Source organism: Schistocerca nitens, chromosome 4, assembly GCF_023898315.1.
Source record: "Schistocerca nitens isolate TAMUIC-IGC-003100 chromosome 4, iqSchNite1.1, whole genome shotgun sequence".
Classification (NCBI taxonomy): Eukaryota; Metazoa; Arthropoda; class Insecta; order Orthoptera; family Acrididae; genus Schistocerca; species Schistocerca nitens.
Window position 1 is genome coordinate 359,055,218 of NC_064617.1, and position 27,139 is coordinate 359,082,356.

Here is a 27,139-nt window from a genome sequence, read left to right on the forward strand (position 1 = left end):
TACTGGAGCTCATCCAAGATCATCCTGCAGACACTTATTTAAAGAGCTAGAGATCTTCACTGTTGCCTCACAATATATATATTCACTTATGAAATTTGTTATTAACAATCCGAACGAATTCAAAAGTAATAGCAGTGTACATGGCTACAACACTAGGAGAAAGGATGATCTTCACTACTCAAGGTTAAATCTAACTTTGGCTCAGAAGGTGGTAAATTATGCTGCCACAAAAGTCTTTGGTCACTTACCTAATAGCATCAAAAGTCTGACAAATAGCCATACAGCATTTAAAAGGAAATTAAAAGAATTTCTTAATGGCAACTCCTTCTACTCATTAGATGAATTTTTGGATATAGTAAGTGGGTAATTTCCCCAACCCCCACAAAAAAGTATTAAGTGTCATGTAATGTTTTGTGTAATGTAATATCTTGTATAGACACCTTTTATTAACTTGACACGTTCCACATCATTACGAAGTGTCGTATTCATGATCTATGGAACAAGTACTAATCTAATCTAATCTCATTTAATCATACGACGCGTCGTGTCCAGGCAATCAGGTTGTCCTGGGTGCTCAACACAACGTTCTTGCACGGTTAAGCTTGTCTGACCAACATCATATTTCCCACATCGGCATGGGATCATTTACACACCACGTTTCCTAAGATCAAGATCGTCTTTGACTGAGCACAACAAATTCCTCAATTTTGCTGGTGGCTGGAAACACACTTGATGTGTATTCTGAGGATTCTTTCTATTCTTCAAGACACGCCGCGAATATGAAATGGAAAATAAGAGTGGAAGACCAAGAACGAATTGCACGGATTAAAATGTGTGTAAGAAAGGGAAATGATCTTACACCCCTGCTGTTCAATCTATGCTTCGAAGAAGCAAAGACGGAAATAAAAGAAAGGTTCAAGAACGGAATTAAAATTCAAGGTGAATGAATTGCCATGATAAGATTCACTGATGACATTTCTATCCTCGGTGAAAACGAAAAATAATTCCAGAACATGTTGAATGGAAGAAACAGCCTGATGAGTACAGAATGTGGACTGAGAGTAAGTCGAAGTAAGACAGAAGAAATGAGAAGCTGCAGAGATTAGAAAAGCGAGAGGCTTAACAACAGATTTGGGGCTCAAAAATTACACTAAGTTAAAGAATTATTCTACATAGGCAGCAAAATAACCCATAATGGACGGAGTAAGGAGGACATCGAAAGTAGACTAGCACCTGCAAGAAGGGCATTCCTCGCCAAGGGAGATCTACTAGTATCAAACGTAGCCCTTAATTTTAGGAAGCATTGTATGGTAATGGAACATGGACTGTGGTAAAACCGGAACAGAAGAGAATCCAAGAAATTTAGATGTGAAATGATAATGAAATCAAGACCCTAAGCTGTCGACAGGCGTTGATATACATCAACGGGGACAGTTGAAAATGTGTGCCCCGACCAGGACTCGAAGCCTGGATCTCCTAATTACAGGGCAGACGCTCTATCCATCTGAGCCACCGAGGGTACAGAAGATAGTGCGACTGCAGGGATTTATCCCTTGCACGCTCCGCGTGAGACCCACATTTCCAAAGTAAAGTCCACACACTACATTCGTAGTGACCCTGCCCATTACACTCATTACTCGCGGCAGACAATCTTACCGAGTCCCGTAAGAGTTCGGGCAATGCGTGTGCATCCAGCACAGAAGAAGAAGGTCAATGGCCGGTTTGCCTTAACTATATGAAGATGGTATCTGTTCTTTCGGACATGTCCGGGCGCCTGTCGACAGCTTAAGGTCTTGATTTCATTATCATTTCATTCTAAGAGAGCTGCATGGTCACCGATGGTATCTGTTCTTTCGAACATGGCCGAAAGAGCAGATACCATCTTCATATAGTTAAGGCTAACCGGCCAGTGACCTTCTGTACTCGATGCACACGCATTGAACGAACTCTTACGGGAATCGGTAAGATTGTCTGTCGCGAGTAATGAGTGTAATGGGCAGGGGCACTACGAATGTAGTGTGTGGACATTAAGTTGGTTATGTGGGTCTCACGGGGAGCGTGCAAGAAATAAATCCCTGCAGTCACACTAATCTAGGTGCCCTTGGTAGCTCAGGTGGATAGAGCGTCTGCCATGTAAGCAGGAGATCCCGGGTTCGAGTCCGGGTTGGGGCACACATTTTCAACTGGCCCCGTTGATATATATCAACGTCTGTCGACAGCTTAGGGTCTTGATTTCGTTATCATTTTATTCTAAGAGAGCTGCATGGTCATCGATGGTATCTGGTCTTTCGGACATGTCCGAGAGAACAGATATCATTTTCATATAAATTGAGATGTGATGCGACAGACGAGTGTTGAAAATTAGGTGGATTGGTAAGGTAAGGTTGTCTACAGAATCGACGAGGGAAGGAATATATGGAAAACACTGACAAGAAGACGGGAAAGAATGACAAAAAAATGTTCAAATGTGTGTGAAATCTTATGGGACTTAACTGCTAAGGTCATCAGTCCCGAAGCTTACACACTACTTAACCTAAATTATCCTAGGGACATACACACACACTCACCCATGCCCGAGGGAGGACTCGAACCTCCACCGAGACCAGCCGCACAGTCCATGACTACAGCGCCTTAAACCGCTCGGCTAATCCCACGTGGCGACAGAATGACAGAACATGCGTTAAGAAATCAGGGAATAATTTCCATGGACTAGAGGGAGCTGTAGAGAGTAAAAGTCGCAGAGAAAGACAGAGATTGGGATACACTCAGCAAACAATTGCAAGTGCTGGTCTGAGGTGAAGAGGTTGGCACAGGAGAGGAATTCGTAGCGGGCCGCATCAAACCAGTCAGAAGACTGAAGACTCAAAAAGTAAAAGAAATTAATGAAATGCAAGAAGTTAATGAAATGCAACAAAACCTAAAAAAAGTGGCACCACAGCCAATGAAACGCACGAAAATATGAGCGCTGATATTGAACTAAAAGACTCTCAGGATAATTGCCTGTGTAAATAAGTACCGTTCTTTCAATGAGTTAACAAGTCGTTCGCTTGTACATGAGTAGTAGAGACTGCCTCCAGAAATAACAAAGACTGAATTCCATGGAGCTTAAGCATTTGCGAGTAGAACTGTACGAGGGCACGTTAATAAGTACTGCCTCCAAATTTTCTATCTGAAAACTCGTAAAGCCATTTAAATAAAGCAAACACTATTAACGTTTTGCATCTTCGTTCTTCATGTCCACAGATGAATTTGTCAACACACTCACCCAGACGAAGAACACATGTCTCCAGACGAGAGACCAGTTTGTTGATACCGTCGACGTACAATATGTGACTTTGTTGACGAAGCCACTACGTCGCGTTTGCTTGCACCACTTCGTCACTATCAAAGTAAAGTCCTTGAAGATGTTCTTTAAGTTTTGGAAACAGATGAAAAGCGATTGAGGCCCAATCGGAATTGTATGCAGGATGGTCTACGACAGTGAGCCCAAGGCCTCGGGTTGTTGCAGATGTCGCAGCGCTCGTGAGTGGTCTGGCATTATCTTGCTGAAGGAGAGGGTGCTCCACGTGTGGACGAACTCTTCGAATTCGAAACTTCATTACAGAACGTTGTTTCTCATGCACCGACATACACTGACGAAAGAAAATCGCAAAACTAAGAAGCAGTAATGCAACATAAACGAAAATTGGTATATGGGTTTGCACATCTGAAGCATTATGTCCATTCAGATATCGCCTTAGTCGCGTAAGAGTGGCGCTAATAGCGCCACTATGAGGATGAAAACCAGGTTTGCTTTAAATACACGCTGTAAAGATCGTGAGTGTTTGTTACCTTTGAGATTGCACATGGTCAGTTGAATTTAGTCGAAAATGCCTTTAAGGTAACAAGGACGTCATTATCAACATCTCTCTGAGTTTGAACGAAGTCATGTAATGGGTCTACGGGAGGCTGGATGTTCCTTCTGCAATACTGCAGAAAGTTTTGGTTGGAACGTAGGCCTTGTACATGATTACTGGCAGCGGTGGTCACGAGAATGCCAGAAGATCGAGCTCCAGACGGCCACGTGGCACTACCGAGAGGCAGGACCATCGTCTTCTGCCCACGGTTCTGTCGCATCGCAGTGCATCTGCAGCAGCAACTTGAGCAGCAGTTGGTACCACAGTGACACAACCACCTGTTACAGATAGGTTTCTTCAAGGACAGCTCCAAGCCATACGCCCTGTAGGGCGGATTCCACAGACGCCAAACCACCGCCTTTTGCGACTTCAGTGGCGTCAAGCGAGGGCTCATTCGAAGGCAGGGTAGAGGTCTGTTATGTTCTCTGACGGAAGATGATTCTGCCTCGGTATCAGTGATGGCCATGTGTTAGTTAGAGGGAGGCCAGTTGAGGGCCTGTAACCAACCTATCTGCGTGCTAGTGAAACAAGACCTATACCTGGAGTTATACAGGGTGATTCAAAAAGAATACCACAACTTTAGGAATTTAAAACTCTGCAACGACAAAAGGCAGAGCTAAGCACTATCTGTCGGCGAATTAAGGGAGCTATAAAGTTTCATTTAGTTGTACATTTGACCGCTTGAGGCGCTGTTGACTAGGCGTCAGCGTCAGTTGATGCTAAGATGGCGACCGCTCAACAGAAAGCTTTTTGTGTTATTGAGTACGGCAGAAGTGAATCGACGACAGTTGTTCAGCGTGCATTTCGAACGAAATATGGTGTTAAACCTCCTGATATGTGGTGTATTAAACGTTGGTATAAACAGTTTACAGAGAATGGGTGTTTGTGCAAAGGGAAAAGTTCTGGACGGCCGAGAACGAGTGATGAAAATGTAGCACGCATCCAGCAAGCATTTGTTCGCAGCCCAGGATAATCGACTCGCAGAGCTAGCAGAGAGCTGCAAATTCCACAATCAACTGTATGGTGAGTCCTACGAAAAAGGTTAGTTATGAAACCTTATCGTCTGAAATTGGTTCAAGCACTTTCTGCAGCTGATAAGATTAAAAGAATCGATTTCTGTGATTTTATCCTTGCTCAAATGGAAACAGATGAATCTTTCGTTTCAAAGATTGTGTTTAGTGATGAAGCAACTTTCCACACTAACGGGAAAGTCAACCGTCACAATGTCTGTATATGGGGCACTGAGAATCCGCGGGATACAACTCAGTATGAACGTGACTCGCCTAAGGTGAACGTTTTCTGTGCCATTTCAGCCAATAAAGTTTTTGGTCCCTTTTTCTTCGATGGTGCTACTGTAACTGGACTACAGTATCTGGAGATGTTAGAGAATTGGCTGTTCCCTCAGCTCGAACAAGAAGCACAACAATTCATATTTCAGCAGGATGGAGCGCCACCACATTGGCACTTATCTGTCCGTAACTACCTGAACGTCAACTACCCGAGGCGATGGATCGGCCGCCAGGCAGCCCGTGACAGAGCACTTCATCACTGGCCTCCAAGAAGCCCTGATCTTACCCCCTGCGATTTTTTCTTATGGGGTATGTTAAGGATATGGTGTTTCGGCCACCTCTCCCAGCCACCATTGATGATTTGAAACGAGAAATAACAGCAGCTATCCAAACTGTTACGCCTGATATGCTACAGAGAGTGTGGAACGAGTTGGAGTATCGGGTTGATATTGCTCGAGTGTCTGGAGGGGGCCATATTGAACATCTCTGAACTTGTTTTTGAGTGAAAAAAAACCTTTTTAAATACTCTTTGTAATGATGTATAACAGAAGGTTATATTATGTTTCTTTCATTAAATACACATTTTTAAAGTTGTGGTATTCTTTTTGAATCACCCTGTAGTTTGGAGTGCGTTTTCACACGAGAGCAGGAGCACTATCGTGCTTAATACACACATCCTGACTGCAAAATTGTACTTCAATCTGCAGATTACACCTGTCGCCCTGCCATTCATGAACAGCATTCCAGTGGACGTGTTCCAACAGGATAACGCTCGTCCACATACTGCTGCTATAACACAACATTTCCATAGAGTGTCGACATGTCTTGACCTCTTCCGTGACCAGATCTGTCTCCATTCGAGCACTTACGGGAAATCACAAGACGACAACTCCAGCATCATCCACAACCAGCATTAACCGTCCCTGTATTGACCGATTAAGTACAACAGGCATGGAACTCTGATCCACAAACTGAAATGCGGTATCTGCAAAACACAATGAAAGCACATCTGAATGCTTACATTTAACATTCTGGCGGTTACACCGCTTAGTAATATACCAGCATTTCACATTTCCAAATTCTTATCTCTCGCTTACATTAATCTGTTATCTTGCAATGTTAATCACTTAAATATGTGACCTACACAAATGTGTTCCCGGAATTTCATACCTCTACATTATTTACTTTTTCGGCGTTGCGATTTTGTTTTCGTCAGTTTAGTTACATTATAAAAATTGTTCAAATGGCTCTGAGCACTATGGGACTTAACATCGGAGGTCATTAGTCCCCTAAAACTTATAACTACTTAAACCTAACTAACCTAAGGACATCACACACATCCATTCCCGAGGCAGGATTCGAACCTGCGACCGTAGTGGTCGCGCGGTTCCAGACTGTAGCGCGTAGAACCGCTCGGCCACTCCGGCCGACAGTACATTATACACCGCCATGTTACACGCTACAGTTCGGAGACCTCTACGGGCAGATGGTTGGAACTTGCGTGAGCGAAGCTCTAAAGTCGACTAAGTAGTATTTCTTTTTGGTCATGGGCTCGTTTTCTTAACAAATAAACAGATTGTAATAATACTCAGAAAGTGTAATTTTTGTGGAAACACTAGTACTTTCTACCCCTGCAATATTTGCGGTGCAAGTTTTTGGTGATGAACCCTGTATAACGAGCAGTGGTAAGAAAAACGACCACACAGGAAAGTAATGAGCAGCTCCCACGAAGCAGCTAATAGCAGCAGAGAGAAATGAGTTTTTCGATTTTCTTAGTGTTAACAATAAAAGCTTATCGAACAGTAAAAACTGCCGCCTGTAAATGAAGAAAATCTACAGTGTTATTATAATTAAACTTTCACAATCCCGTAGAAATAACACCACTAGTCAGAATGACGTCAAATTGCAACGGAATATTATCGGAGAAGGGGGAAAACGAATGGCCGAAGAAAAAAATAATGTGAAAATTGATCAATACATGGTGCTGTATGTGTCAGACTACGTAAATGAAAACACCTGTCATACGCACGACCCACTGAAGTTGGTATAAACACGCAGGGTACATGGATTTTCCCCGTTTCGCGTCTGCGACGTTTGCCATGACCTGTCTCAATGCAGGATCGCGCTCTGGTTGTAAAGCTGCATCACAAGAATGATAACCGTGCACACGTCGCTGTGCAGAAGTTCCGGACACTGAAGGGTTTCAAAAAAGGCGTTGGTCCGATGGCTGCCGTGGGTCTGGAGAAAATGATTTTCAAATTCGAAAAGACGGGTTCTTTTGGCGTGCCACCAAGTAGAATGAGGAAACGAGTTGTTTCGACCTCATTGCAAGCAGTGACCACAGCAATGCAGGAGGAGACGAGTGATGGTGTGCAAATGTGTAGTGCACGGAGAGTTGCCCGAACATTGGACATATCCGTGAACACGGTGCGTAAAACCCTACGAAACATCCTTGTTTGCTATCCATTAAAAATTACCCATGTGCACGAGTTGCTTCCTATTGACCTACCAGCAAGACAGACATTTGCTTTAGAATTTCTTGTTCGCATGGAAGTGGACAATGATAGGCCGTGGAAGATTTTGTGGACAGACGAAGCCCACTTCCATCTGACAGGATATGTCAATACACAGAATTGTCGAATATGGGCAAAGGAAAATCCACACGCAAATCAACCAGTACCACTTCATCCTGAAAAGGTCACTGTGTGGTGCGGGTTTACTGTATCATTTATCATAGGGCCATATTTTTTGAAGAGACAGGTCCTGTTACCTGTGCCGTCACTGGTAAGCGCTAAGAGTGTCTTTTGCGGAACCACGTCATTCCTGCTCTCCAACAGCGTGTGTGTGTGTGTGTGTGTGTGTGTGTGTGTGTGTGTGTGTGGATGGGATCATTTTTATGCAAGATGGCGCACGGCAGCACACTGCATATCCAGTTAAGCAGCTTTTGAAGCACCATTTCGGAAATGGTAGAATATTCAGCCGCCATTTCCCTACATCCTGGCTGTCCCAATCACCTGATCTTAATCCGTGTGACTTCTGGCTGTGGAGCTATCTGGAAGAGGTTGTGTTCAGTGTTCTGATTGCAAAGTTAGCTGCATTGAAGGCAAGCATTGCGCAACACATTCTGAATGTGACCCCGGAAACACTTCGATCAGTTGTGGAACATGCTGTTTCACGATTTCAGCTAGTTGCAGAAAACGGTGGACAGCATATTGAACATGTTTCGCGCCAGTCACACGGAAATTAATAATCCCATTTAATTTTTACTGATGCTTTTTTATGCGGTTTTTGGCCTCAGGACGACTAAAAACCGATGTGACTGGTGCTTTTTATGCGGTTTTTGGCTTGAGGATAATTAAAAACCGATTTTTTGGGATGGATTTATTTAACTAACAGCATCACACCTGTACACCCATGCCCACTGAGTAGTACAGTTTGTTTAACGTCAAACGTACACCTTAGGCAGCGTTGTTTGATTCATTTGCCATTTGTAGTCGAGCACTGTTAAATTATGATGCTTATAGCGCCATCTATTGCTACATTCTGTACCTATTTATTTTTCTTCTAACCTACGTTTTCCCCCTTCTCCAATAATATTCATTTGCAGTTTGACGTCATTCTAACCAGTGGTGCTATTTCTACAGTGGTTTGAACGCTTAACTGTAATTGTAATCACCCAGTAGTCCGCCCCCGGTACCTGAGTGGTCAGCGCGACAGACTGTCAATCCTACGGGCCCGTGTTCGATTCCCGGCTGGGTCGGAGATTTTCTCCGCTCAGGGACTGGGTGTTGTGTTGTCCTAATCATCACCATTTCGTCCCCATCGACGTGCAAGTCGCCGAAGTGGTGTCAAATCGAAAGACTGGCACCAGGCGAGCGGTCTACCCGACGGGAGGCCCTCGTCACACGCCATTATTATTATCACCCTGTACATCAACTCCTATAGTTGGTTTCTCCACAGAGGTTCTCCCTTTCCTTCAAAAAATTAAAAACGAAATGTTTCGCATTTGCACATTTCTATGTGTTACCTCTGATTCGATTACGAGAAAATTGACTGGCGTACAAAATTGATTTTCTTCGTATCTTAAAGGTTCCTATCACAGCTCGATATTAAAGTACCTGTTTTTTCGATATTGGTCATAGCTACTATGATACTTTGTTATCAAGCACTCTGCAGCATACAGTTTGAAGAGTTTGTAGTCAGAAACGTTGTCGTAGGCTACTTCACTTTTAGTTCATTTTACGTGCTACGTTGCCGTATTCTAAATGTAGCTAATACATCGAAATTGTTTCTAAAATTGGAAGGAGAGCCACATCTCACTATACCAAGGAGAAAACAGACGTTAAAGTAACTTAGTTGAGTGCGCTGGCGCTGAGAGCTCTGACTAACGGTGCCACGAGCAAATAGCCTGCAGCTCAGTCGTGAAGAATTCGCGCAAGTAGACTAACGCTTCCCAAATTAGTGATCGCGATTAATTGTTGTACTTACTGCTGGAAGAAAGTGATGAAGAAGAAGACATTCCACACACCAACAGGCACATAATGGAAAAGCTAAAACATATGTCATGTTTACGGCAAAGCCTGACAGAAGTTTCTTTATGACACGTGAACCTACGTTTATTAAATGAATATGATTCGCACTACGTAATATGTTAAAGTGAACTTATACGTCTGGGTCTAATTTGGAACACTTGTATAAATTAAATTTTAATCCAGGCTACTGTTCAAAATGGTTCAAATGGCTCTGAGCACTATGGGACTCAACTTCTGTGGTCATAAGTCCCCTAGAACTTAGAACTACTTAAACCTAACTAACCTAAGGACATCACATATATCCATGCCCGAGGCAGGATTCGAACCTGCGACCGTAGCGGTCGAGCGGTTCCAAACTGTAGCGCCTAGAACCGCTCGGCCACTCCGGCCGGCGTGGTGGTAAGAACCACCTGCCTATCAGAGTGGTTTGGGTGGGGCTGTAGCCCACGACACTAGAATACCCATTCGTCAGTCATCTAGTATTTGAAAATGAAAGCACCTACAGATTTGTAAAAAAACCTTACAAACTTTTTCTCGCTGACTACACCCACAAAATGACGAAAGTAAAAAACTTTGTCGGTTACTACACTTTCACTGTTGATGCAGTCAAACTGCCACATAATGCATGACGTTTTAATTCATTATTTATTTTCTATTAACTGTATTCACGACACATTTTGCAGTCACTATTCACATATACCCATGACTTACCGGAAAAATTACATCATTGCACGACACTTCGTTCATAAACACAGAATGTGTGGAAAACTATTGCATGAAGCAAGACTTCGTTGCTACTGACTCAACTCGCAACACTTTTCGCAGGCATCATCCACATTTGCCATTGAATGTACCTACAAAAATATATCGTTGTACCGCACGTAGTTCAGCAGATATGACGTCAAATATTGAGATGCGTGAAAAACTGTCACGTCATGCATGATGTTTGCCCTGACTCTATACGCGACACATTCTGCAGGTAGTATCAACATATTCCGCTGAATGCAGAATGCAGAATTATATCATTTTAATGTTATAACTGCGAAAATAACTCTCTCCTTTATGCTTTCATGATTAAATCGCTGAATCTATTTTGATAAAATTTGCTACAGAGATAGATTGAACGCTGAGGAACAACAAAGGCTACTTTAGAAATTCTGTAGCAAACATATTCATTGGTTTGAAGAATATAATGCGAAATATGCAACAGTAATTACTCTTTGAAAAAGCTGTTTACTCTTTGACTTTCGAACTTTGTCATATTTGTGAAAATGCTTTTAATGTTGATATCTTCTACGTAATACTACTCAACATTATAAATGCAATGTTTATACAATCTTCTAGGTGTTTAATCCATACTTTCATACTAATATCAGTCACAAACCCGTCACACTTTAGCCACTAAGCGTCATGCGTCCCTTATAACTTCTTTCTTGCGTTTGAATTCCCGCGAACAGTTCGTGAACACGCCTTTGTTTAGCGCACGGTACTTATAAGGCATTAGTCGTGAGCAATGCCGGGGTTGTGAGTTCGGAAAGTAACAGAGAGACAGAGAGAGAAAGTCGGTAGAGCATCAGACTCTTAATCTCAGGGTCGTGGGTTCGAGCCCCACTCTGGGCGTCGCAGAATTTTGTTTCCAGGCGGATGCAAGCTGTGTCCTGCCTCGTGAGCCTTGCGTAATGGACGTAACTGCTTACGACGTTGCCTGGCTGCGTATCAATAACAGACGCATAGTATTTGAAGCTGAAAGTGATTCGCTGAGTGTTCAAATGGTTCAAATAGCTCTGAGCACTATGGGACTAAACATCTATGGTCATCAGTCCCCTAGAACTTAGAACTACTTAAACCGAACTAACCTAAGGACGTCACACAACACCCAGTCATCACGAGGCAGAGAAAATCCCTGTCCCCCCCGGGCATGGGAAGCGAGAACGCTACCGCACGACCACGAGCTGAGGACCGCTGAGTGTTGTTTTGGACTTGTATCGTATATCTGTATCGTGTGAGATGAGTAGAAGAACAGCAGCTGTGCTCATTAAAAGCAAATAATGGTCGCAAATGCGGTGCGTTTTCAGCTGAAGGGCTACGATTCGCTAGTCCGTAAGAACGAAGTACCCGAAAATTGCGCTAGGAGGCAATGCAAGGGAAAAAAAAAAAACGTTGACAGAGCGATGGAGAGCGATGGACTGTAGCAGAGGATTCACAGTTATCCATAGGTCGCTGGTTCAAATCCAGCCTAGAGAACTTTTGTTTTTTAATCTCAGGAAGAAAGAGGCTCCAGAGCATGTCCACTGGGTCAGGACTTTCCTATGTTTTAAACATATTTTAAAGGAAATTCATTTGCTCAGCTTATAATAGTTAGCTGATAATCAAGAGATTCGTCGCCTTAGTAGGATATAAAAAACATTCTTATGTGGTTAGCGTAACTGTTTCATGCTCAGAGGTTCCCAGATTCAGTTCCACCCGGGATTGCATTTTTTCTTTTTTTCTCCTCGCGTTTTTATGTTTACGTTGTTCAAATCATCATTTTATCATCGTCCACGTGCAAGTCACCGAAGTGCCGTCAAATAAAAAGATTTACACCAACTCCCGAACACCCCAAACGGGCTCTCTAGGGCAATGAAGCCAAGCGCACATTTCATTTCATTTTACTGATACGCGAGCGTAGCCGTGGGTAACAGCTAGCATACAGTGCTTACACAGTCCTCAACGTGTTTAATCCACGCCATTTCTCATTTCCATACTAAAATTATAAATGCGATAGTAACTATGTTACGGTTTTACGAATAAACCACTGAAATAGCTTGAATCCTGATGAAGATTGGCTACTTTACTTTACAAGATATTTATTGATTTTTAAAACATTACGCAAATTAAGAAAAATATTTACTCTTTGAAAAAGCCATTTACTGTTCCACTTTTAACTTTATCGTCGTTGTGAAAATGCTTTAATTGTTTGATATGGTCTACATAGTGTAATTCAACCTAATCAATACCACGTTTGTTCAATTCTCAACGAATATAATCCATACTAATATCAATATTATTAATTGCGAAAGTAACTCACTCTGTCACGTTTTCACGATTCTAACAGTGAATCGATTCCGGTAGTATTTGGTATGGAGATAGCTTGAACCCCGAGGAAGACCATATTATTAACATTTTTAAATATAGAGTATGCCAGTGATATGCAAACGACGCTGGCGCGGTGGTGGGGGACTCTTAGTATCTATAAATAATTCCGTGACAGTGCACATCCAGTGCTGTTATCCGCTGGTTTGTGATACTGAATTCCTGCACAACCTTGCATAGCTGGAGAGTTTTGGTGGAGATCCAACAAGAAAATCTGGCGGTAAGCCAGAGAAATGTATTTAGAACTATTACTAGAAGCCTCGCAAACGTAAATCCTGTTTAACACATATACTATGTGATCAGAAGTATCCGGACACCCCCAGAAACATACGTATTCATTTTAGGTGCATTGTGCTGCCACCTACTGCCAGATATTCCGTATCAGTGACTTCATTAGTCATTAGACATCGTGAGAGAGCAGAATGGGGCGCTCTGCGGAACTCACGGACTTTGAACGTGGTCAGGTGATTGGGTGTCGCTTGTGTCATACGTATTACGCGAGATTTCCACGCTCCTAAACATCCCTAGGTCCACTGTTTCCGATGTGATAGTGAAGTGGGAACGTGAAGGGACACGTACAGCACAGTCCGACCTCGTCTGTTGACTGACAGAGACCGCCGACAGTTGAAGAGGGTTGTAATGTAGTAGGCAGACATCTATCCAGACCATTACACAGGAATTACAAACTGCATCAGGATCCACTGTACGTACTATGGCATTTAGGCAGGAGGTGAGAAAACTTGGATTTCATGGACGAGCGGCTGCTCATAAGCCTCACATCACGCCGGTAAACGGCAAACGACGCATCATTAGGTGTAAGGAACGTAAACATTGGACGATTGAACAGTGGAAAAACGTTCTGTGGAGTGACGAATCACGGTACACAATGTGACGATCTGATGGCAGTGTGTGGGTATGCTGAATGCCCGGTGAACGTCATCGGCCAATGTGTGTTGTGCCAACAGTAAAAATCGGAGGCGGTGGTGTTATGGTTTGGTCGTGTTTTTCATGGAGGGGGTTTGCACCCCTTGTTGTTTTGCATGGCACTATCACAGCACAGGCCTACATTGATGTTTTAATCACCTTATAGCTTCCCACTGTTGAAGAGCAATTCGGGGATGGCTATTACATCTTTCAACAAGATCGAGCACCTGTTCATAATGCACGGCCTGTGGCAGAATGGTTACTCGACAACAACATCCCTGTAATAGACTAGCCTGCACGAGTCCTCACCTGAACCCTATAGAACACCTTTGGGATGTTTTGGGACGCCGACTTCGTGCCACGCCTCACCGACCGAGATCGATACCTCTCCTCAGTGCAGCACTCCTTGAAGAATGGGCTGCCATTCCCCAAAAAAACTTCCAGCACCTGATTGAACGTATGCCTGCGAGAGTGGAAGCTGTCATCAAGGCTAATGTAGGCCAACACCATACTGAATTCCAGCATTACCGAGGGAGAGCACTAAGAACTTGTAAGTCATTTTCAGCCAGGTGTCCGGATACTTTTGATCACATAGTGTAGTCCTAAGAGAACTCAAACTGCAAAAGGTGTTCGAATGCAACTAATGATAGAGCAATCTCATGTTGTTGTTGTGGTCTTCAGTCTTGAGACTGGTTTGATGCAGCTCTCCATGCTACTCTATCCTGTGCAAGCTTTTTCATCTCCCAGTACCTACTGCAACCTACATCCTTCTGAATCTGCTTAGTGTATTCATCTCTTGGTCTCCCTCTACGATTTTTACCCTCCACGCTGCCCTCCAATACTAAATTGGTGATCCCTTGATGCCTCAGAACATGTCCTACCAACCAATCCCTTCATCTGGTCAAGTTGTGCTACAAACTTCTCTTCTCCCCAATCCTATTCAATACTTCCTCATTAGTTATGTGATCTACCCATCTAATCTCCAGCATTTTTCTGTAGCACCACATTTAGAAAGCTTCTATTCTCTTCTTGTCCAAACTATTTGTCGTCCATGTTTCACTTCCATACATGGCTACACTCCATACAAATACTTTCAGAAATGACTTCCTGACACTTAAATCTATACTCGATGTTAACAAATTTCTCTTCTTCAGAAACGATTTCCTTGCCATTGCCGGTCTACATTTTATATCCTCTCTACTTCGACCATCATCAGTTATTTTGCTCCCCAAATAGCAAAACTCCTTTACTACTTTAAGTGTCTCATTTCCTAATCTAATTCCCTCAGCATCACCCGATTTAATTTGACTACATTCCATTATCCTTGTTTTGCTTTTGTTGATGTTCATCTTATATCCTCCTGTCCATTCCATTCAACTGCTCTTCCAAGTCCTTTGCTGTCTCTGACAGAATTACAATGTCATCGGCGAACCTCAAAGTTTTTATTTCTTCTCCATGAATTTTAATACCTACTCCGAATTTTTCTTTTGTTTCCTTTACTGCTTGCTCAATATACGGATTGAACAACATCGGGGAGAGGCTACAACCCTGTCTTACTCCCTTCCCAACCACTGCTTCCCTTTCATGTCCCTCGACTCTTATAACTGCCATCTGGTTTCTGTACAAATTGTAAATAGCCTTTCGCTCCCTGTATTTTACCCCTGCCACCTTTAGAATTTGAAAGAGAGTATTCAAGTCAACATTGTCAAAAGCTTTCTCTAAGTCTACAAATGCTACAAACGTAGGTTTGCCTTTCCTTAATCTTTCTTCTAAGATAAGTCGTAAGGTCAGTATTGCCTCACGTGTTCCAGTGTTTCTACGGAATCCAAACTGATCTTCCCCGAGGTCGGCTTCTACTAGTTTTTCCATTCGTCTGTAAAGAATTCGTGTTAGTATTTTGCAGCTGTGACTTATTAAACTGATAGTTCGGTAATTTTCACATCTGTCAACACCTGCTTTCTTTGGGATTGGAATTATTATATTCTTCTTGAAGTCTGAAGGTATTTCGCCTGTTTCATACATCTTGCTCACCAGATGGTAGAGTTTTGTCAGGACTGGCTTTCCCAAGGCCGTCAGTAGTTCCAATGGAATGTTGTCTACTCCGGGGGCCTTGTTTCGACTCAGGTCTTTCAGTGCTCTGTCAAACTCTTCACGCAGTATCATATCTCCTATTTCATCTTCATCTACATCCTCTTCCATTTCCATAATATTGTCCTCAGGTACATCGCCCTTGTATAGACCCTCTATATACTCCTTCCACCTTTCTGCTTTTCCTTCTTTGCTTAGAACTGGGTTTCCATTTGAGCTCTTGATATTCATACAAGTCATTCTCTTATCTCCAAAGGTCTCTTTAATTTTCCTGTAGGCAGTATCTATCTTACCCCTAGTGAGATAGGCCTCTACATCCTTACATTTGTCCTCCAGCCATCCCTGCTTAGCCATTTTGCACTTCCTGTCGATCTCATTTTTGAGACGTTTGTATTCCTTTTTGCCTGCTTCATTTACTGCATTTTTATATTTTCTCCTTTCATCAATTAAATTCAATATTTCTTCTGTTACCCAAGGATTTCTACTAGCCCTCGTCTTTTTACCTACTTGATCCTCTGCTGCCTTCGCTTCTTCATCCCTCAAAGCTACTCATTCTTCTTCTCCTGTAGTTCTTTCCCCCATTCCTGTCAATTGTTCCCTTATGCTCTACCTGAAACTCTGTACAACCTCTGGTTCTTTCAGTTTATCCAGGTCCCATCTCCTTAAATTCCCACCTTTTTGCAGTTTCTTCAGTTTTAATCTACAGGTCATAACCAATAGATTGTGGTCAGAGTCCACATCTGCCCCTGGAAATGTCTTACAATTTAAAACCTGGTTCCTAAATCTCTGTCTTACCATTATATAATCTATCTGATACCTTTTAGTATCTCCAGGGTTCTTCCATGTATACAACCTTCTTTCATGATTCTTAAACCAAGTGTTAGCTATGATTATGTTGTGCTCTGTGCAAAATTCTACCAGGCGGCTTCCTCTTTCATTTCTTAACCCCAATCCATATTCACCTACTATGTTTCCTTCTCTCCCTTTTCCTACACTCGAATTCCAGTCACCCATGACTATTAAATTTTCGTCTCCTTTCACAATCTGAATAATTTATTTTATTTCATCATACATTTCTTCAATTTCTTCGTCATCTGCAGAGCTAGTTGGCATATAAATTTGTAATACTGTAGTAGGTGTGGGCTTCGTATCTATCTTGGCCACAATAATGCGTTCACTATGCTGTTTGTAGTAGCTTACCCGCATTCCTATTTTCCTATTCATTATTAAACCTACTCCTGCATTACCCCTATTTGATTTTGTGTTTATAACCCTGTAGTCACCTGACCAGAAGTCTTGTTCCTCCTGCCACCGAACTTCACTAATTCCCACTCTATCTAACTTCAACCTATCCATTTCCCATCTCATGTCCATCGGAAATTTGACAAAGAATGTCAGGCGCCCTTAAAAGCTACAGAGACAGTAGAACAGTCACAAGGCCGTCGCATTTTAGACGCTGTGCGTCTCGCGTCTCTCACAGTTTCCAAGACGCTCGAAGACTCACAATGACGGCGTCATTTAAAGACTGTACGACAAACAGAGAATCGTACCATTACATGTGGAGCGTGAGAGGCTTTTAGTGAGGCTGCATTTTGATTATGATCTATTAACCATTTATGTTAATCATAAATTAGTCATCATAGAGGATGAATCAAAAATAAAGGTACCCTAACACATTAAAATGGGAGGGAGGAACGGTTGGTATGTGTTGCTCTAGTGTCAAAATCTCACACCCAGTACTATGTGAGTCACAGAAAACAATAAAAATTCTACTTCTCCACGATTGTAATAAATCGAGGTATTTTTAACAATAATCAGAAAATATAATGCATGCTTTCAGTTTGGACATACAAAAAATAATAGGAACACATTCATTATGTGCCTGCATACCAACACTGCATACATTTTTATATACATGTCTCTACACCACTGTATACACAGACATCTCGTAAAATTACTAGCTTATTTATTCGCTACCGCTCACCATAACAAAACTACTGATAGGTGAGAGAAGCAGCAGGTAAGAGCTAGTATGTTTAATATGTGTCAAATATACTTGATATTTGCGCATGCGAGCAAAGCCATGAGTAAGAAGCTCATCCTAAACTCCTGGGAAGATTTTAATTACATTAGCTACAATCTAGGAGGATATACCGTGTGGGTAAGAACCGCCAGCCTCATATTGGGGTGATTGAGATATGCTACGGAGAGAAGGGAGGACGAGGAGGTGGACACACAGCAACGGGAAGGAGGTGGAGACGGAGGAGAGAGGTTGGGGAGATGGATGTGGACAGAGAGAAGGGAGAGGAGGAAATGGACAGAGAAAGGAAAGAGGAAGAGATTAACAGAGACAGGGGCGGAAGAGACAGGCAAAGATAGGGAAGAAGGAGATGAACAGACAGAGGGGGAGGAGAAAATGGACAGACAAAGGAAAGAAGAAGAGATGGACAGAGAGAGGGATTAGATGAGACTAACAAAGGGAGACGGTGTATGAATTGGAATTAGGGAGGGTGGAGAGGATGGACGGAGGGGGAAGGAGCAGATGGACAAATAGAGGGGGAGAAGGAGATGGATAGATAGGGGGAACGCAGGAGGAGACTGAAAAAGAGAGGAGGAGGAGGATTTGGAATTGAGAGGGAAGTAGCAGATGGACAGAGGGGCAGGAGTAGATTGATAGAGAGTGGGGGGGGGGGGAGGAAATGGACAGAGAAAGGGGGCTGGTGGAGATGGACAGAAAGAGGGAGAAGATAGAATTGAATTAATAGAAGATTGGAATGAATATATACCCAGGCAATGCCAGGTACTCAGCTAGCAATTATAGCTAATACATTTTATTTATACACTATTTAGTAAATTGTGTCTAATTACGTTCTGTTCATTAAGAGGTCTGAAAGCTCATTAGGTGTGAACTAACTGATTATCACCACTGTTGGGCATCGAATTCCAGCTACCTCCATTGTACCACTTAGTTTAACCGCTACAGCACACAAGTCGTAAGTACTCCCACGTCATGTACAGTGGATGGTGTCCTCGTTGCAGGTATTGGCCTGGGGCTGGTGATGCCCGCGGCCTTCACGTGCTTCAACAGCTACTTCGAGCGCAGGAGGACGTTCGCCATGGGCCTGGTGCAGCTGGCGGTCGGTCTGGGCACGGTCGGCATCCCATTCATGGCTCAGCAGCTGGTCGCCGCCATAGGCTTCAGGGCCACGCAGGGCGTGCTGTGCGCCGTCAGCGCCTTGCTGTTTCCTGGAATTGCAGTGCTGAGGCCAATTAAACACGCTGAAAAGAGTGATGACTTCGGAAGCACGCTGAACTCCGCGTCGCAAAACGGTAAAACAGTGGAAACTTTCGCAGAAAAGGAGACCGATACCAAAAATGGCTTGGCTGTAGATTACGCGGACAGGAATATCATTAACGCACAGAAGGTGCAACCTGAAAATCATAGTAGCTCTGTTGCGTTGGGCAACGACGTCAAATCATTAGAAAAAGAAAAGCAAGATCTTCTGGAAAAGGAAACAAACTTTACGGTAAGAATTTCAAACAGGTAAGTCATTATTAAGACTTATCACTCACATAAAATAGTAACCAAAATCTGGTGCACACAGACGGTTCTAGAAAAAGTAGTAGCTCTTTATTCTTGCATATTATCTACGGCTGGCGCCGCTTCTCCGCAACCAGTCGCCATCTTCTTTAGTCTTGACTTCCCTCATTATTCATATTCTTTGCTCCCACTGCTTCTTCCATGACTTTGCTGGTTGCATCGTGGACGACTCGCTGGGATCGCATCCATCGTCTTACCGTGTTTGGTATCCTGTCTTCTTTCATCCTGTTCACATGGACAAAGTACATCAGCTGTTTTTCTTGGGCGTCGTCACAGATATCCCTATGCATATTCATCCTTTGTTTGATTAAGTCATTTCTTAGCCTATCCATCCTATTACAGCTTGAGTTTCATCTTAAGTTCTCAATGGCAAGAGTTTTTTTTTCTTTTTTCTTTTTTTTTGTTAACATCTCATGTTTTTGCTGACTATCATCACCACTATGTCACTTTACACAGTAAGTGTTTGGTATTTGAATCTTTTGCGTCAGCTTCTAATATATTTAAAAAAAGAGAAAATACGAGGCTGGCAATTATTTAATTAAGTGGAATAACAGAAGTATTAAGGTCATGAGAATATTTTGATTTCGTATTGAACTACAGGTGTCAAATGAAAACATAAGATCATTGTTGAATCGAAAACTTGCTGCATGACTAGGACATCTAAATTCTTTTTAAATCAAACACAAAATAATTAACACATGCGTTCCCAAATTAGTGCATTAACACAGTTGAGCAACATAGAGAACAGTTTATAAAGAGATAAATTGCGTCACCAAATATGAAACTTGTGCCTCAAGTCTACTGGGCTGGGTGCTAGCTTGTTAACACAGCTACTTATGTGGTGAATTTATTTGGTCTGATTATCACAAAATGCTGGCGTCTCACTACTTTGTTGGTGCAATTAGTCGTCCGCATTAGTTCTTTGGAGTGGGGATAACGGACAGCGGTCCCCTGTCGCACCCTTGTTACATGGTCGGCATATGACAGGTGAACTGGCACCCCACTAGCGCCGTAATGTAACAATAATCGCCCGTTGGCGACTGCCGGGTGGGTATGGACCAGTTGCAAAATATGACTAACAGCTGCGTCTGCTCAGACACTGCAGATTTAGTGGTTGATTGGCAAGACACCAAATTTGTGATTTTCGATTTTCATTGTACAACACACAAAGCTACTCGCAGAGTATGTCTTGTAAGACTCTGTCACACGTGTGCAAGCCAAAGAGGCTAATACATGCAGCCCACTTAAATGCCACCCACGTCACATTGCGATTCGTCAGTGCTCAATGCAGCGCGATTTCATCTCATTTGATTATAATTCTGACAGTGTGTCAGAATGGGGGCGACCGGAAGTGTAATAAACTAAGAAAAAAATTTCAAAAAGTCAAGGTCGCTAGTAAAGGATTTATTTAGAAACCGGTTTCGGTAAGATTATGTTACCTTATTTGTATGTGCAATGGGTAGAATCGAGCTGACAGGGTAAATAGGGTTGCAAGTCAGGTACAACAATATACAAACTTAATTGCTCGTACGCTAGGAAAAGTAACCTTACGCACTACAATTCGCATGAGCTCCTCCAACTGAGTTTTGTTTTGTGTCACATGTCGAATATGCATATGAAGATCACAAAAATCAACGGATATCGGCATGTCAAATTTAAAATAAAGAGTATGTACAAACATAAGAATAGAACGCCGAACCAAGTCCTCGTGATTACACAACAGCTGCCTACAGACTGAGATGCAACCACACCAACTGTTTTATAAACCAATCTGTTTAATAAACCAATCAGGTGGTACTGCGGTAGCACAATTCGGAATCGTTTTGTGTAAAGCAAAGGCATGTATATACAACACCAAATAATTGTTAATATGCTAATTGAAGAAAGAACTTTCAAAAAAACGTTATTTATATACAAAGCATAAACCAAATCAAACTCCTTGTGATATTAAAACAACATTTCTTTTATAAAATAATTTAGGGAATTCTTAGCAGACTCCATTCTATAAACATGCAAAATTGGTTTACATAATCAGTTTATGACGTAATCCAGTTAGTAATCAAGCCAAACATTCATCATACTGCATAACATACTTCGGTAAAACAGGCTCCAAATCGTCAAATTTGTGTTTAGAACAACGAACTCAGAAACTAAATCTACTAAGTGATCATACAAAACACAACTTTCTACAACTATAGTTGACATAAGGCATAAACGAAAACTGCTGACTAAGAATTGTTTTGCCATTTACTCCTGTCATTTCCTCTCGCCCATTGGTGCATCTGGTGCGCTGTTTGCGTGGCCATATTTCTTGCTACCACGCTACTGAAATCTCTACACCAGTTCAACGATGTGTTCTGAAACTTACAGTACCATACGAGCGGTATGAACGCAACTAGTCACAATTCTTTCATAAAATTTGTTTGTTACCTGTATATATTCCAGTACCAGTTGTTTCATTATAAGACAATTGTGCCTACTCTTTCTTTCCTCTATAGTCACTTTCCAAGACTTAATATTTGAAAATTATTGAGAACTGTTTCTTCATTTACTCCAGTTACAGTTTCCAGCCCCTTGATGAGCTTCGCACTTTGTTTTTGCTGACAGGTTCCCTGCTAGCATGCTACCGACCTCACTACAGCTGTCTGGAGATTAGTTCCCAAAATTCCCATCCATAGCGCCACTTATAGCTGGTGTAAACTTATTTTATTTATCATTAGTTTTTTTATACATTACTCATTACCCATTTTATGTGCACTTACATTTTAGTTTACACCATATGACAACTAGAGTCGTGTAAGGTTTTGTTTTATTATTTCGTCGTACTTTGCCCACATCCTGAGACCATTTTCAGGCACTACGAACCGCATTTAAACATTTACGAGCTCTTTTTGTATTAATGGATTCATCATTGCATCGCATGCTGTTTTTTTAGGGCCACAGCAACATGGTGCATGCATGTTATGTTGACATTCGTAGACAATGCGCTAGTTTTAAGTGTCTTTAAATTTTTAAAATTTTTAACCTTTTCGCTGTTAATTTTCACCTCCATATCTAACTTCTACTTATCTGTCGTACGTTTTTTTCTGTACTGCCTTCTGAAGAAGAGTGCTAAGCGCCAGAAAGGTAATAAAACGCCTTTTAAACAACTTGTTGCTGATTATTTCGACACATACAACTAATGCAACTACAATTGTTGAAAACTGATAAAATAATAAGTTTTAGCACTGCTGCTGTGGCTAATTGCCGTTTTTTCCTCGGTTATTAGCAAAAATTTAAAAAAAGCAGCTGTTATAACCGAATACAAACAAATAACAAAAAATACCGGTTATTCATAACTGAAATACCGGTATCGGTTTTAACCGGTCAGTTTTCCCCGTCCCTATTTTCCAGTAGTATCTTGCATCTTACGTCGATGATAAACGATGGCTGACAATTTCATCGCTAGTATAAATTCCTCACACAATAATACTGCCGCAGCAGTGCCCAGCTGGCTAGTGGGATTCATGGCTTCAGGAATCTCTGCATGCTCTCATCATATGGTGAGCGTTTACCGCTATTGTCACTACAGGCAAACCGCTGCCGTGCTTCTGGTGTACACCGGCGGTAGTCCTCCGTCAGTACTTACCGTTCCGTCTCGAAACCTACAGAGAGCAGACGTACACGTGAGGGACGAGGGGTCTGATGCCTTGTGACTCGTTTATGCGGTGTTACATCAAAAAGAGTTTTGCATCGCCTCGGTTCCTAGAGTTCCAGAACCTGTACAGAAAATCGGAATAGAGATCAGCATAAACATCATTTCCGCCCTTTTTATTGCTCATGAAAACCTCACATTGCATGTTGTACCACCATACAGCGAGACCTTCAGGGGTAGTGGTCCAGATTGCTGTACACACCGGTAACTCTAATACCCAGTAGCACGTCCTCTTGCATTGATGCATGCCTGTGTTCGTCGTGGAATACTATCCACAAGTTCATCAAGGCACTGTTGGTCCAGATTGTCCCACACCTCAACGGCGATTCGGCATAGATCCCTCACATTGGTTGGTGGGTCACGTCGTCCATAAACAGCCCTTTTCAATCTATCCCAGGCATGTTCGAAAGGGTTCAAGTCTGGAGAACATGCTGGCCACTCTAGTCGAACGATGTCGTTATCCTGAAGGAAGTCATTCAAAAGATGTGCACGATGGGGGCGCGAATTGTCGCCAAAACGCTGCCGATATGGTTGCACTACCGCTCGGAGGATGGCATTCACGTATCGTACAGCCGTTACGGGCCTTCCATGATGGCGTACGTCGGCCCCACATAATGCCACCCCAAAACAGCAGGAAACCTCCATCTTGCTGCACTCGCTGGACAGTGTTTCTAAGGCGTTCAGCCTGACCGGGTTGTCTCCATTCGGCATGTTGTTGGGCCCGTCTGTACCGCGCTTCATGGTGTCGCGGTTGCAAAGATGCATGTCAGGAGTGAAGTTGCGTATCATGCAGCCTATTGCGCACATTTGAGTCGTAACATGACATCCTGTGGCTGCACAAAAAGCATTATTCAACATGGTGGCGCTACTGTCAGGGTCTCCTGTATCTCCTCCATGTCCGAAGAACATCGCTTTGGTTCACTCCAAGACGGCTGGACACTTTCCTTGTTGAGAGCCCCTCGTGGCACAAAGTAACAATGCAGACGCGATTGAAACGCTGTATTGACCATCTAAGCATACTTGAACTACAGACAACATGAGTCGTGTACCTCCTTCCAAGTGGAATGACTGGAACTGGTCGGCTGTCGGACCCCTCCGTCTAAAAGGCGCTGCTCATGCATGGTTTTTTACATCTTTGTGCGGGTTTAGTGACATCTCTGAACAGTCAAAGGGACTGTGTCTGTGATACAACATCAACAGTCAACGTCTATGTTCATGAGTTCTGGGAACCGGGGTGATGCAAAACTTTTTTGATGTATGTATGTTCAATCATTCATTTCGTGCGGTGTTTCCATATTTTTGTCGAACTTCGGTATTTTTAGAACAGTAACGGTCCTGTAACGTTCTGTGAGGATACACTTAAATCTAATTTTACATCTGGTGATTTCTCTTAGTGCTGAGTTCTGTTGCCCAGGAAGTACTCAATCTGGTGATAAAACCAGTCCACTATTTCTTGAGCTTATATTTAGTTCTCTAGGTGACAGCGTAAATTTGCAACGATCACCTCACGGAAGTCAAAGAATACCGTTTCGCCGCCGCTTTCACAGGTGGCTTTGGGATCTCATGGACAAACACCGAGCATCCCTTAAGGTACTTCAGCTCCTTCTATGGAACTTCTAAAATCCGTATTTATTTCAACATACGCGTTTCGTTTTGTTGATTTAAAAATCGTCATGGTTACATTTTGGCCTATTTTCGGCGTACTTCTAGAAGTAGCGTCTGAATGTATAACTCTAAGCAATTATGCTGCAACTGCGGACACAACTGCGTCTTAGAAGCATATAGTTGAAGACTGCAAGACATTGAAAATCCTACAGAAAGCATTCATCAAGCAGACGATGCCGAATGAACACACGAGCTCTAAACAAACACATCTATCGGTCCACATTTATGGGGTGCTCTAAAATTCCCTTTACAGACTTGAGGGGGACTGAATAAATAATATTTCAAATTGGAACTCATATCTGGAAACGTACTTTTTCCATGCTACAACCATTTGGAAAACATGTCGGCAACGCGACTACTTTTACATGTAACTTTTTAGGCGTGGCCCAGTACATCATCGACATCGAAGCGGCTGGTGGTTGATTTGGGGGTGGGGACCAAACAGCGAAGTCATCGGTCCCATCGGATTAGGAAAGGATGGGGAAGAAAGTCGGCCGTACCCTTTCAATGGAAGCATCCAGGCATTTGCCTGAAGCGATTTAGGAAAATCACGGAAAACCTAAATCATCCGATGGATGGACGCGGGTTTAAATCGTCGTCCAGTACATCACTTGTTTTACATTCCACCCATTAATAATCAAAGAAGCAAACACTAAACTTATCAGTTTTCACATACACTGTTGTTTTTATCCTTTTCGAAAGATGGTTAGCATTCTGATCCACTGGAAGTAAGGTTCGATGTGGCGACCACCAAGTTCGGTGTACACATTGTATCTCGAATGATGTTGTGATACACACGTTCTATCACACCTGGTGTCTCTGCAGTATATTCTGCAACAACCACAATTCGTGCTACCAAATCTTCTTCTGACCACGAGTTTCATCAACCAAACTCTTCATTCGAACCTTCGACCACGCGACTGAGGCTCGAACTACGTCAGTGAGGCAAGATTGACATCAAACAACGTCAGCCGATCCGACATAAGCCCCCGCCCCCTCTCCCCCATACCATGCTCATCCTGCTACCATGCCCACCCATACCTACCTACAGTCGAGTTGGCGTAAATTGATTCCTGACAGCTGGCAGCCCCCTTGCCAGTTCTCAACTACGAAACGCAAACAGCTGCAGGCGAAAACACTAGTCGTCTACAGAGCTCCGGCAACACCGATGCGTTGCTATAGAAAAGTTTATAAAACCGCGTAATGTGATTGGTTGTAGTAGGCACGCGAAGTTGCTCCACCCAGTCCATTGCAACTGTCAGGGATTCTCTTGTAGCGACCCGACTACAGCAAACACATTTTCAAACGGCTGTAGCAGGAAAAGATACATTTCAGAATATGGATTCCAACTCAAAATATTGTCTATTCAATCTCCTGTACAAGTCCTAGAAGGTTTTAAGGGGAATATTAGATTACCCTGTATAATTAAAAAATAGCGAATCTTTTCTTTGATGTGAGTGAATCATCCTTGACAGTAGTTAACATTCAGAATAAGGGTTTATACATACAAAATGTCTTTTGACAGCTTATACAGTTTATATATAAATGTCACAATACAGGTTTGTGGTGGGGAGGAATGCATATGAATTCACGAACTTCTGGTTACAGGACGAGAATAGCGGCAGCAAGAGGGTTCAGCGCAAGGACGCCAGATGGCAGCCACGAGTCTCCGTCACCAGTGTGTCCAGCCTGCCCTTCCCAGACGCTGTGGTCACCACGCCCAAGAAAGCGTCTAAAAGGTTGTAATTCCACCTAGTCGATTACTAACTCGAATGCGGAATGTTTGACACGAGGGATATCGGAAATCTGAGTTCAACTCGAGAGCGAAAACATATGGGTTCCTCTAAAGGAGACACTGGTACCCTAACCCTTCTCCATGAAGGTGCGTAACGTATTTGTAGTTCTCAGCATGATAGAGACCCTTCAAGGATTTGGATGGAATAGAATTGTTCTGAATTGTTGGCTCAAAGCAGTCTGTCTCTCTGTCTGCCTGGCGGCGCAGGGTGCGAATTTGGTTTGCGAAGATTTTTCTAAGGGTCTAAGCGGATGTGAGAGGGAATGGAGAGACAGCAGCCCTCATGTGACCTTCGCCAGTTACGCCCGTGGACTACAATAAGTACAATACTAAGCCTGTTTAAGAAAATCTGTCAGATTTTTCTGTTTAGATTTGCCACATTACTGTAGTCTGTTTCGCTGTACTGTTGTTTTGAACATGTTTCCTTAGCTCATATATAATATCAAAATTTGAATGATCAGCATCTGTTGAAAATTTCAGAATTGCGTTCTTCACCTAGTGCTGAAGACGCAGATCTTCTTCA

General features: G+C 42.7%; 1 protein-coding gene across 1 annotated transcript in view; it reads left to right on the forward strand.

Annotated features, from left to right (window-relative positions):
- The window catches only part of LOC126252910 (monocarboxylate transporter 13-like), a 126,733-nt gene that overhangs the window by 72,317 nt on the left and 27,277 nt on the right, over window positions 1-27,139 (forward strand). The window contains exons 5-6 of the mRNA XM_049953891.1: window positions 18,901-19,388; window positions 26,430-26,560. Of these exons, the coding sequence (XP_049809848.1) occupies window positions 18,901-19,388; window positions 26,430-26,560 (619 nt within the window). The remainder of the gene's footprint in view (window positions 1-18,900; window positions 19,389-26,429; window positions 26,561-27,139) is intronic.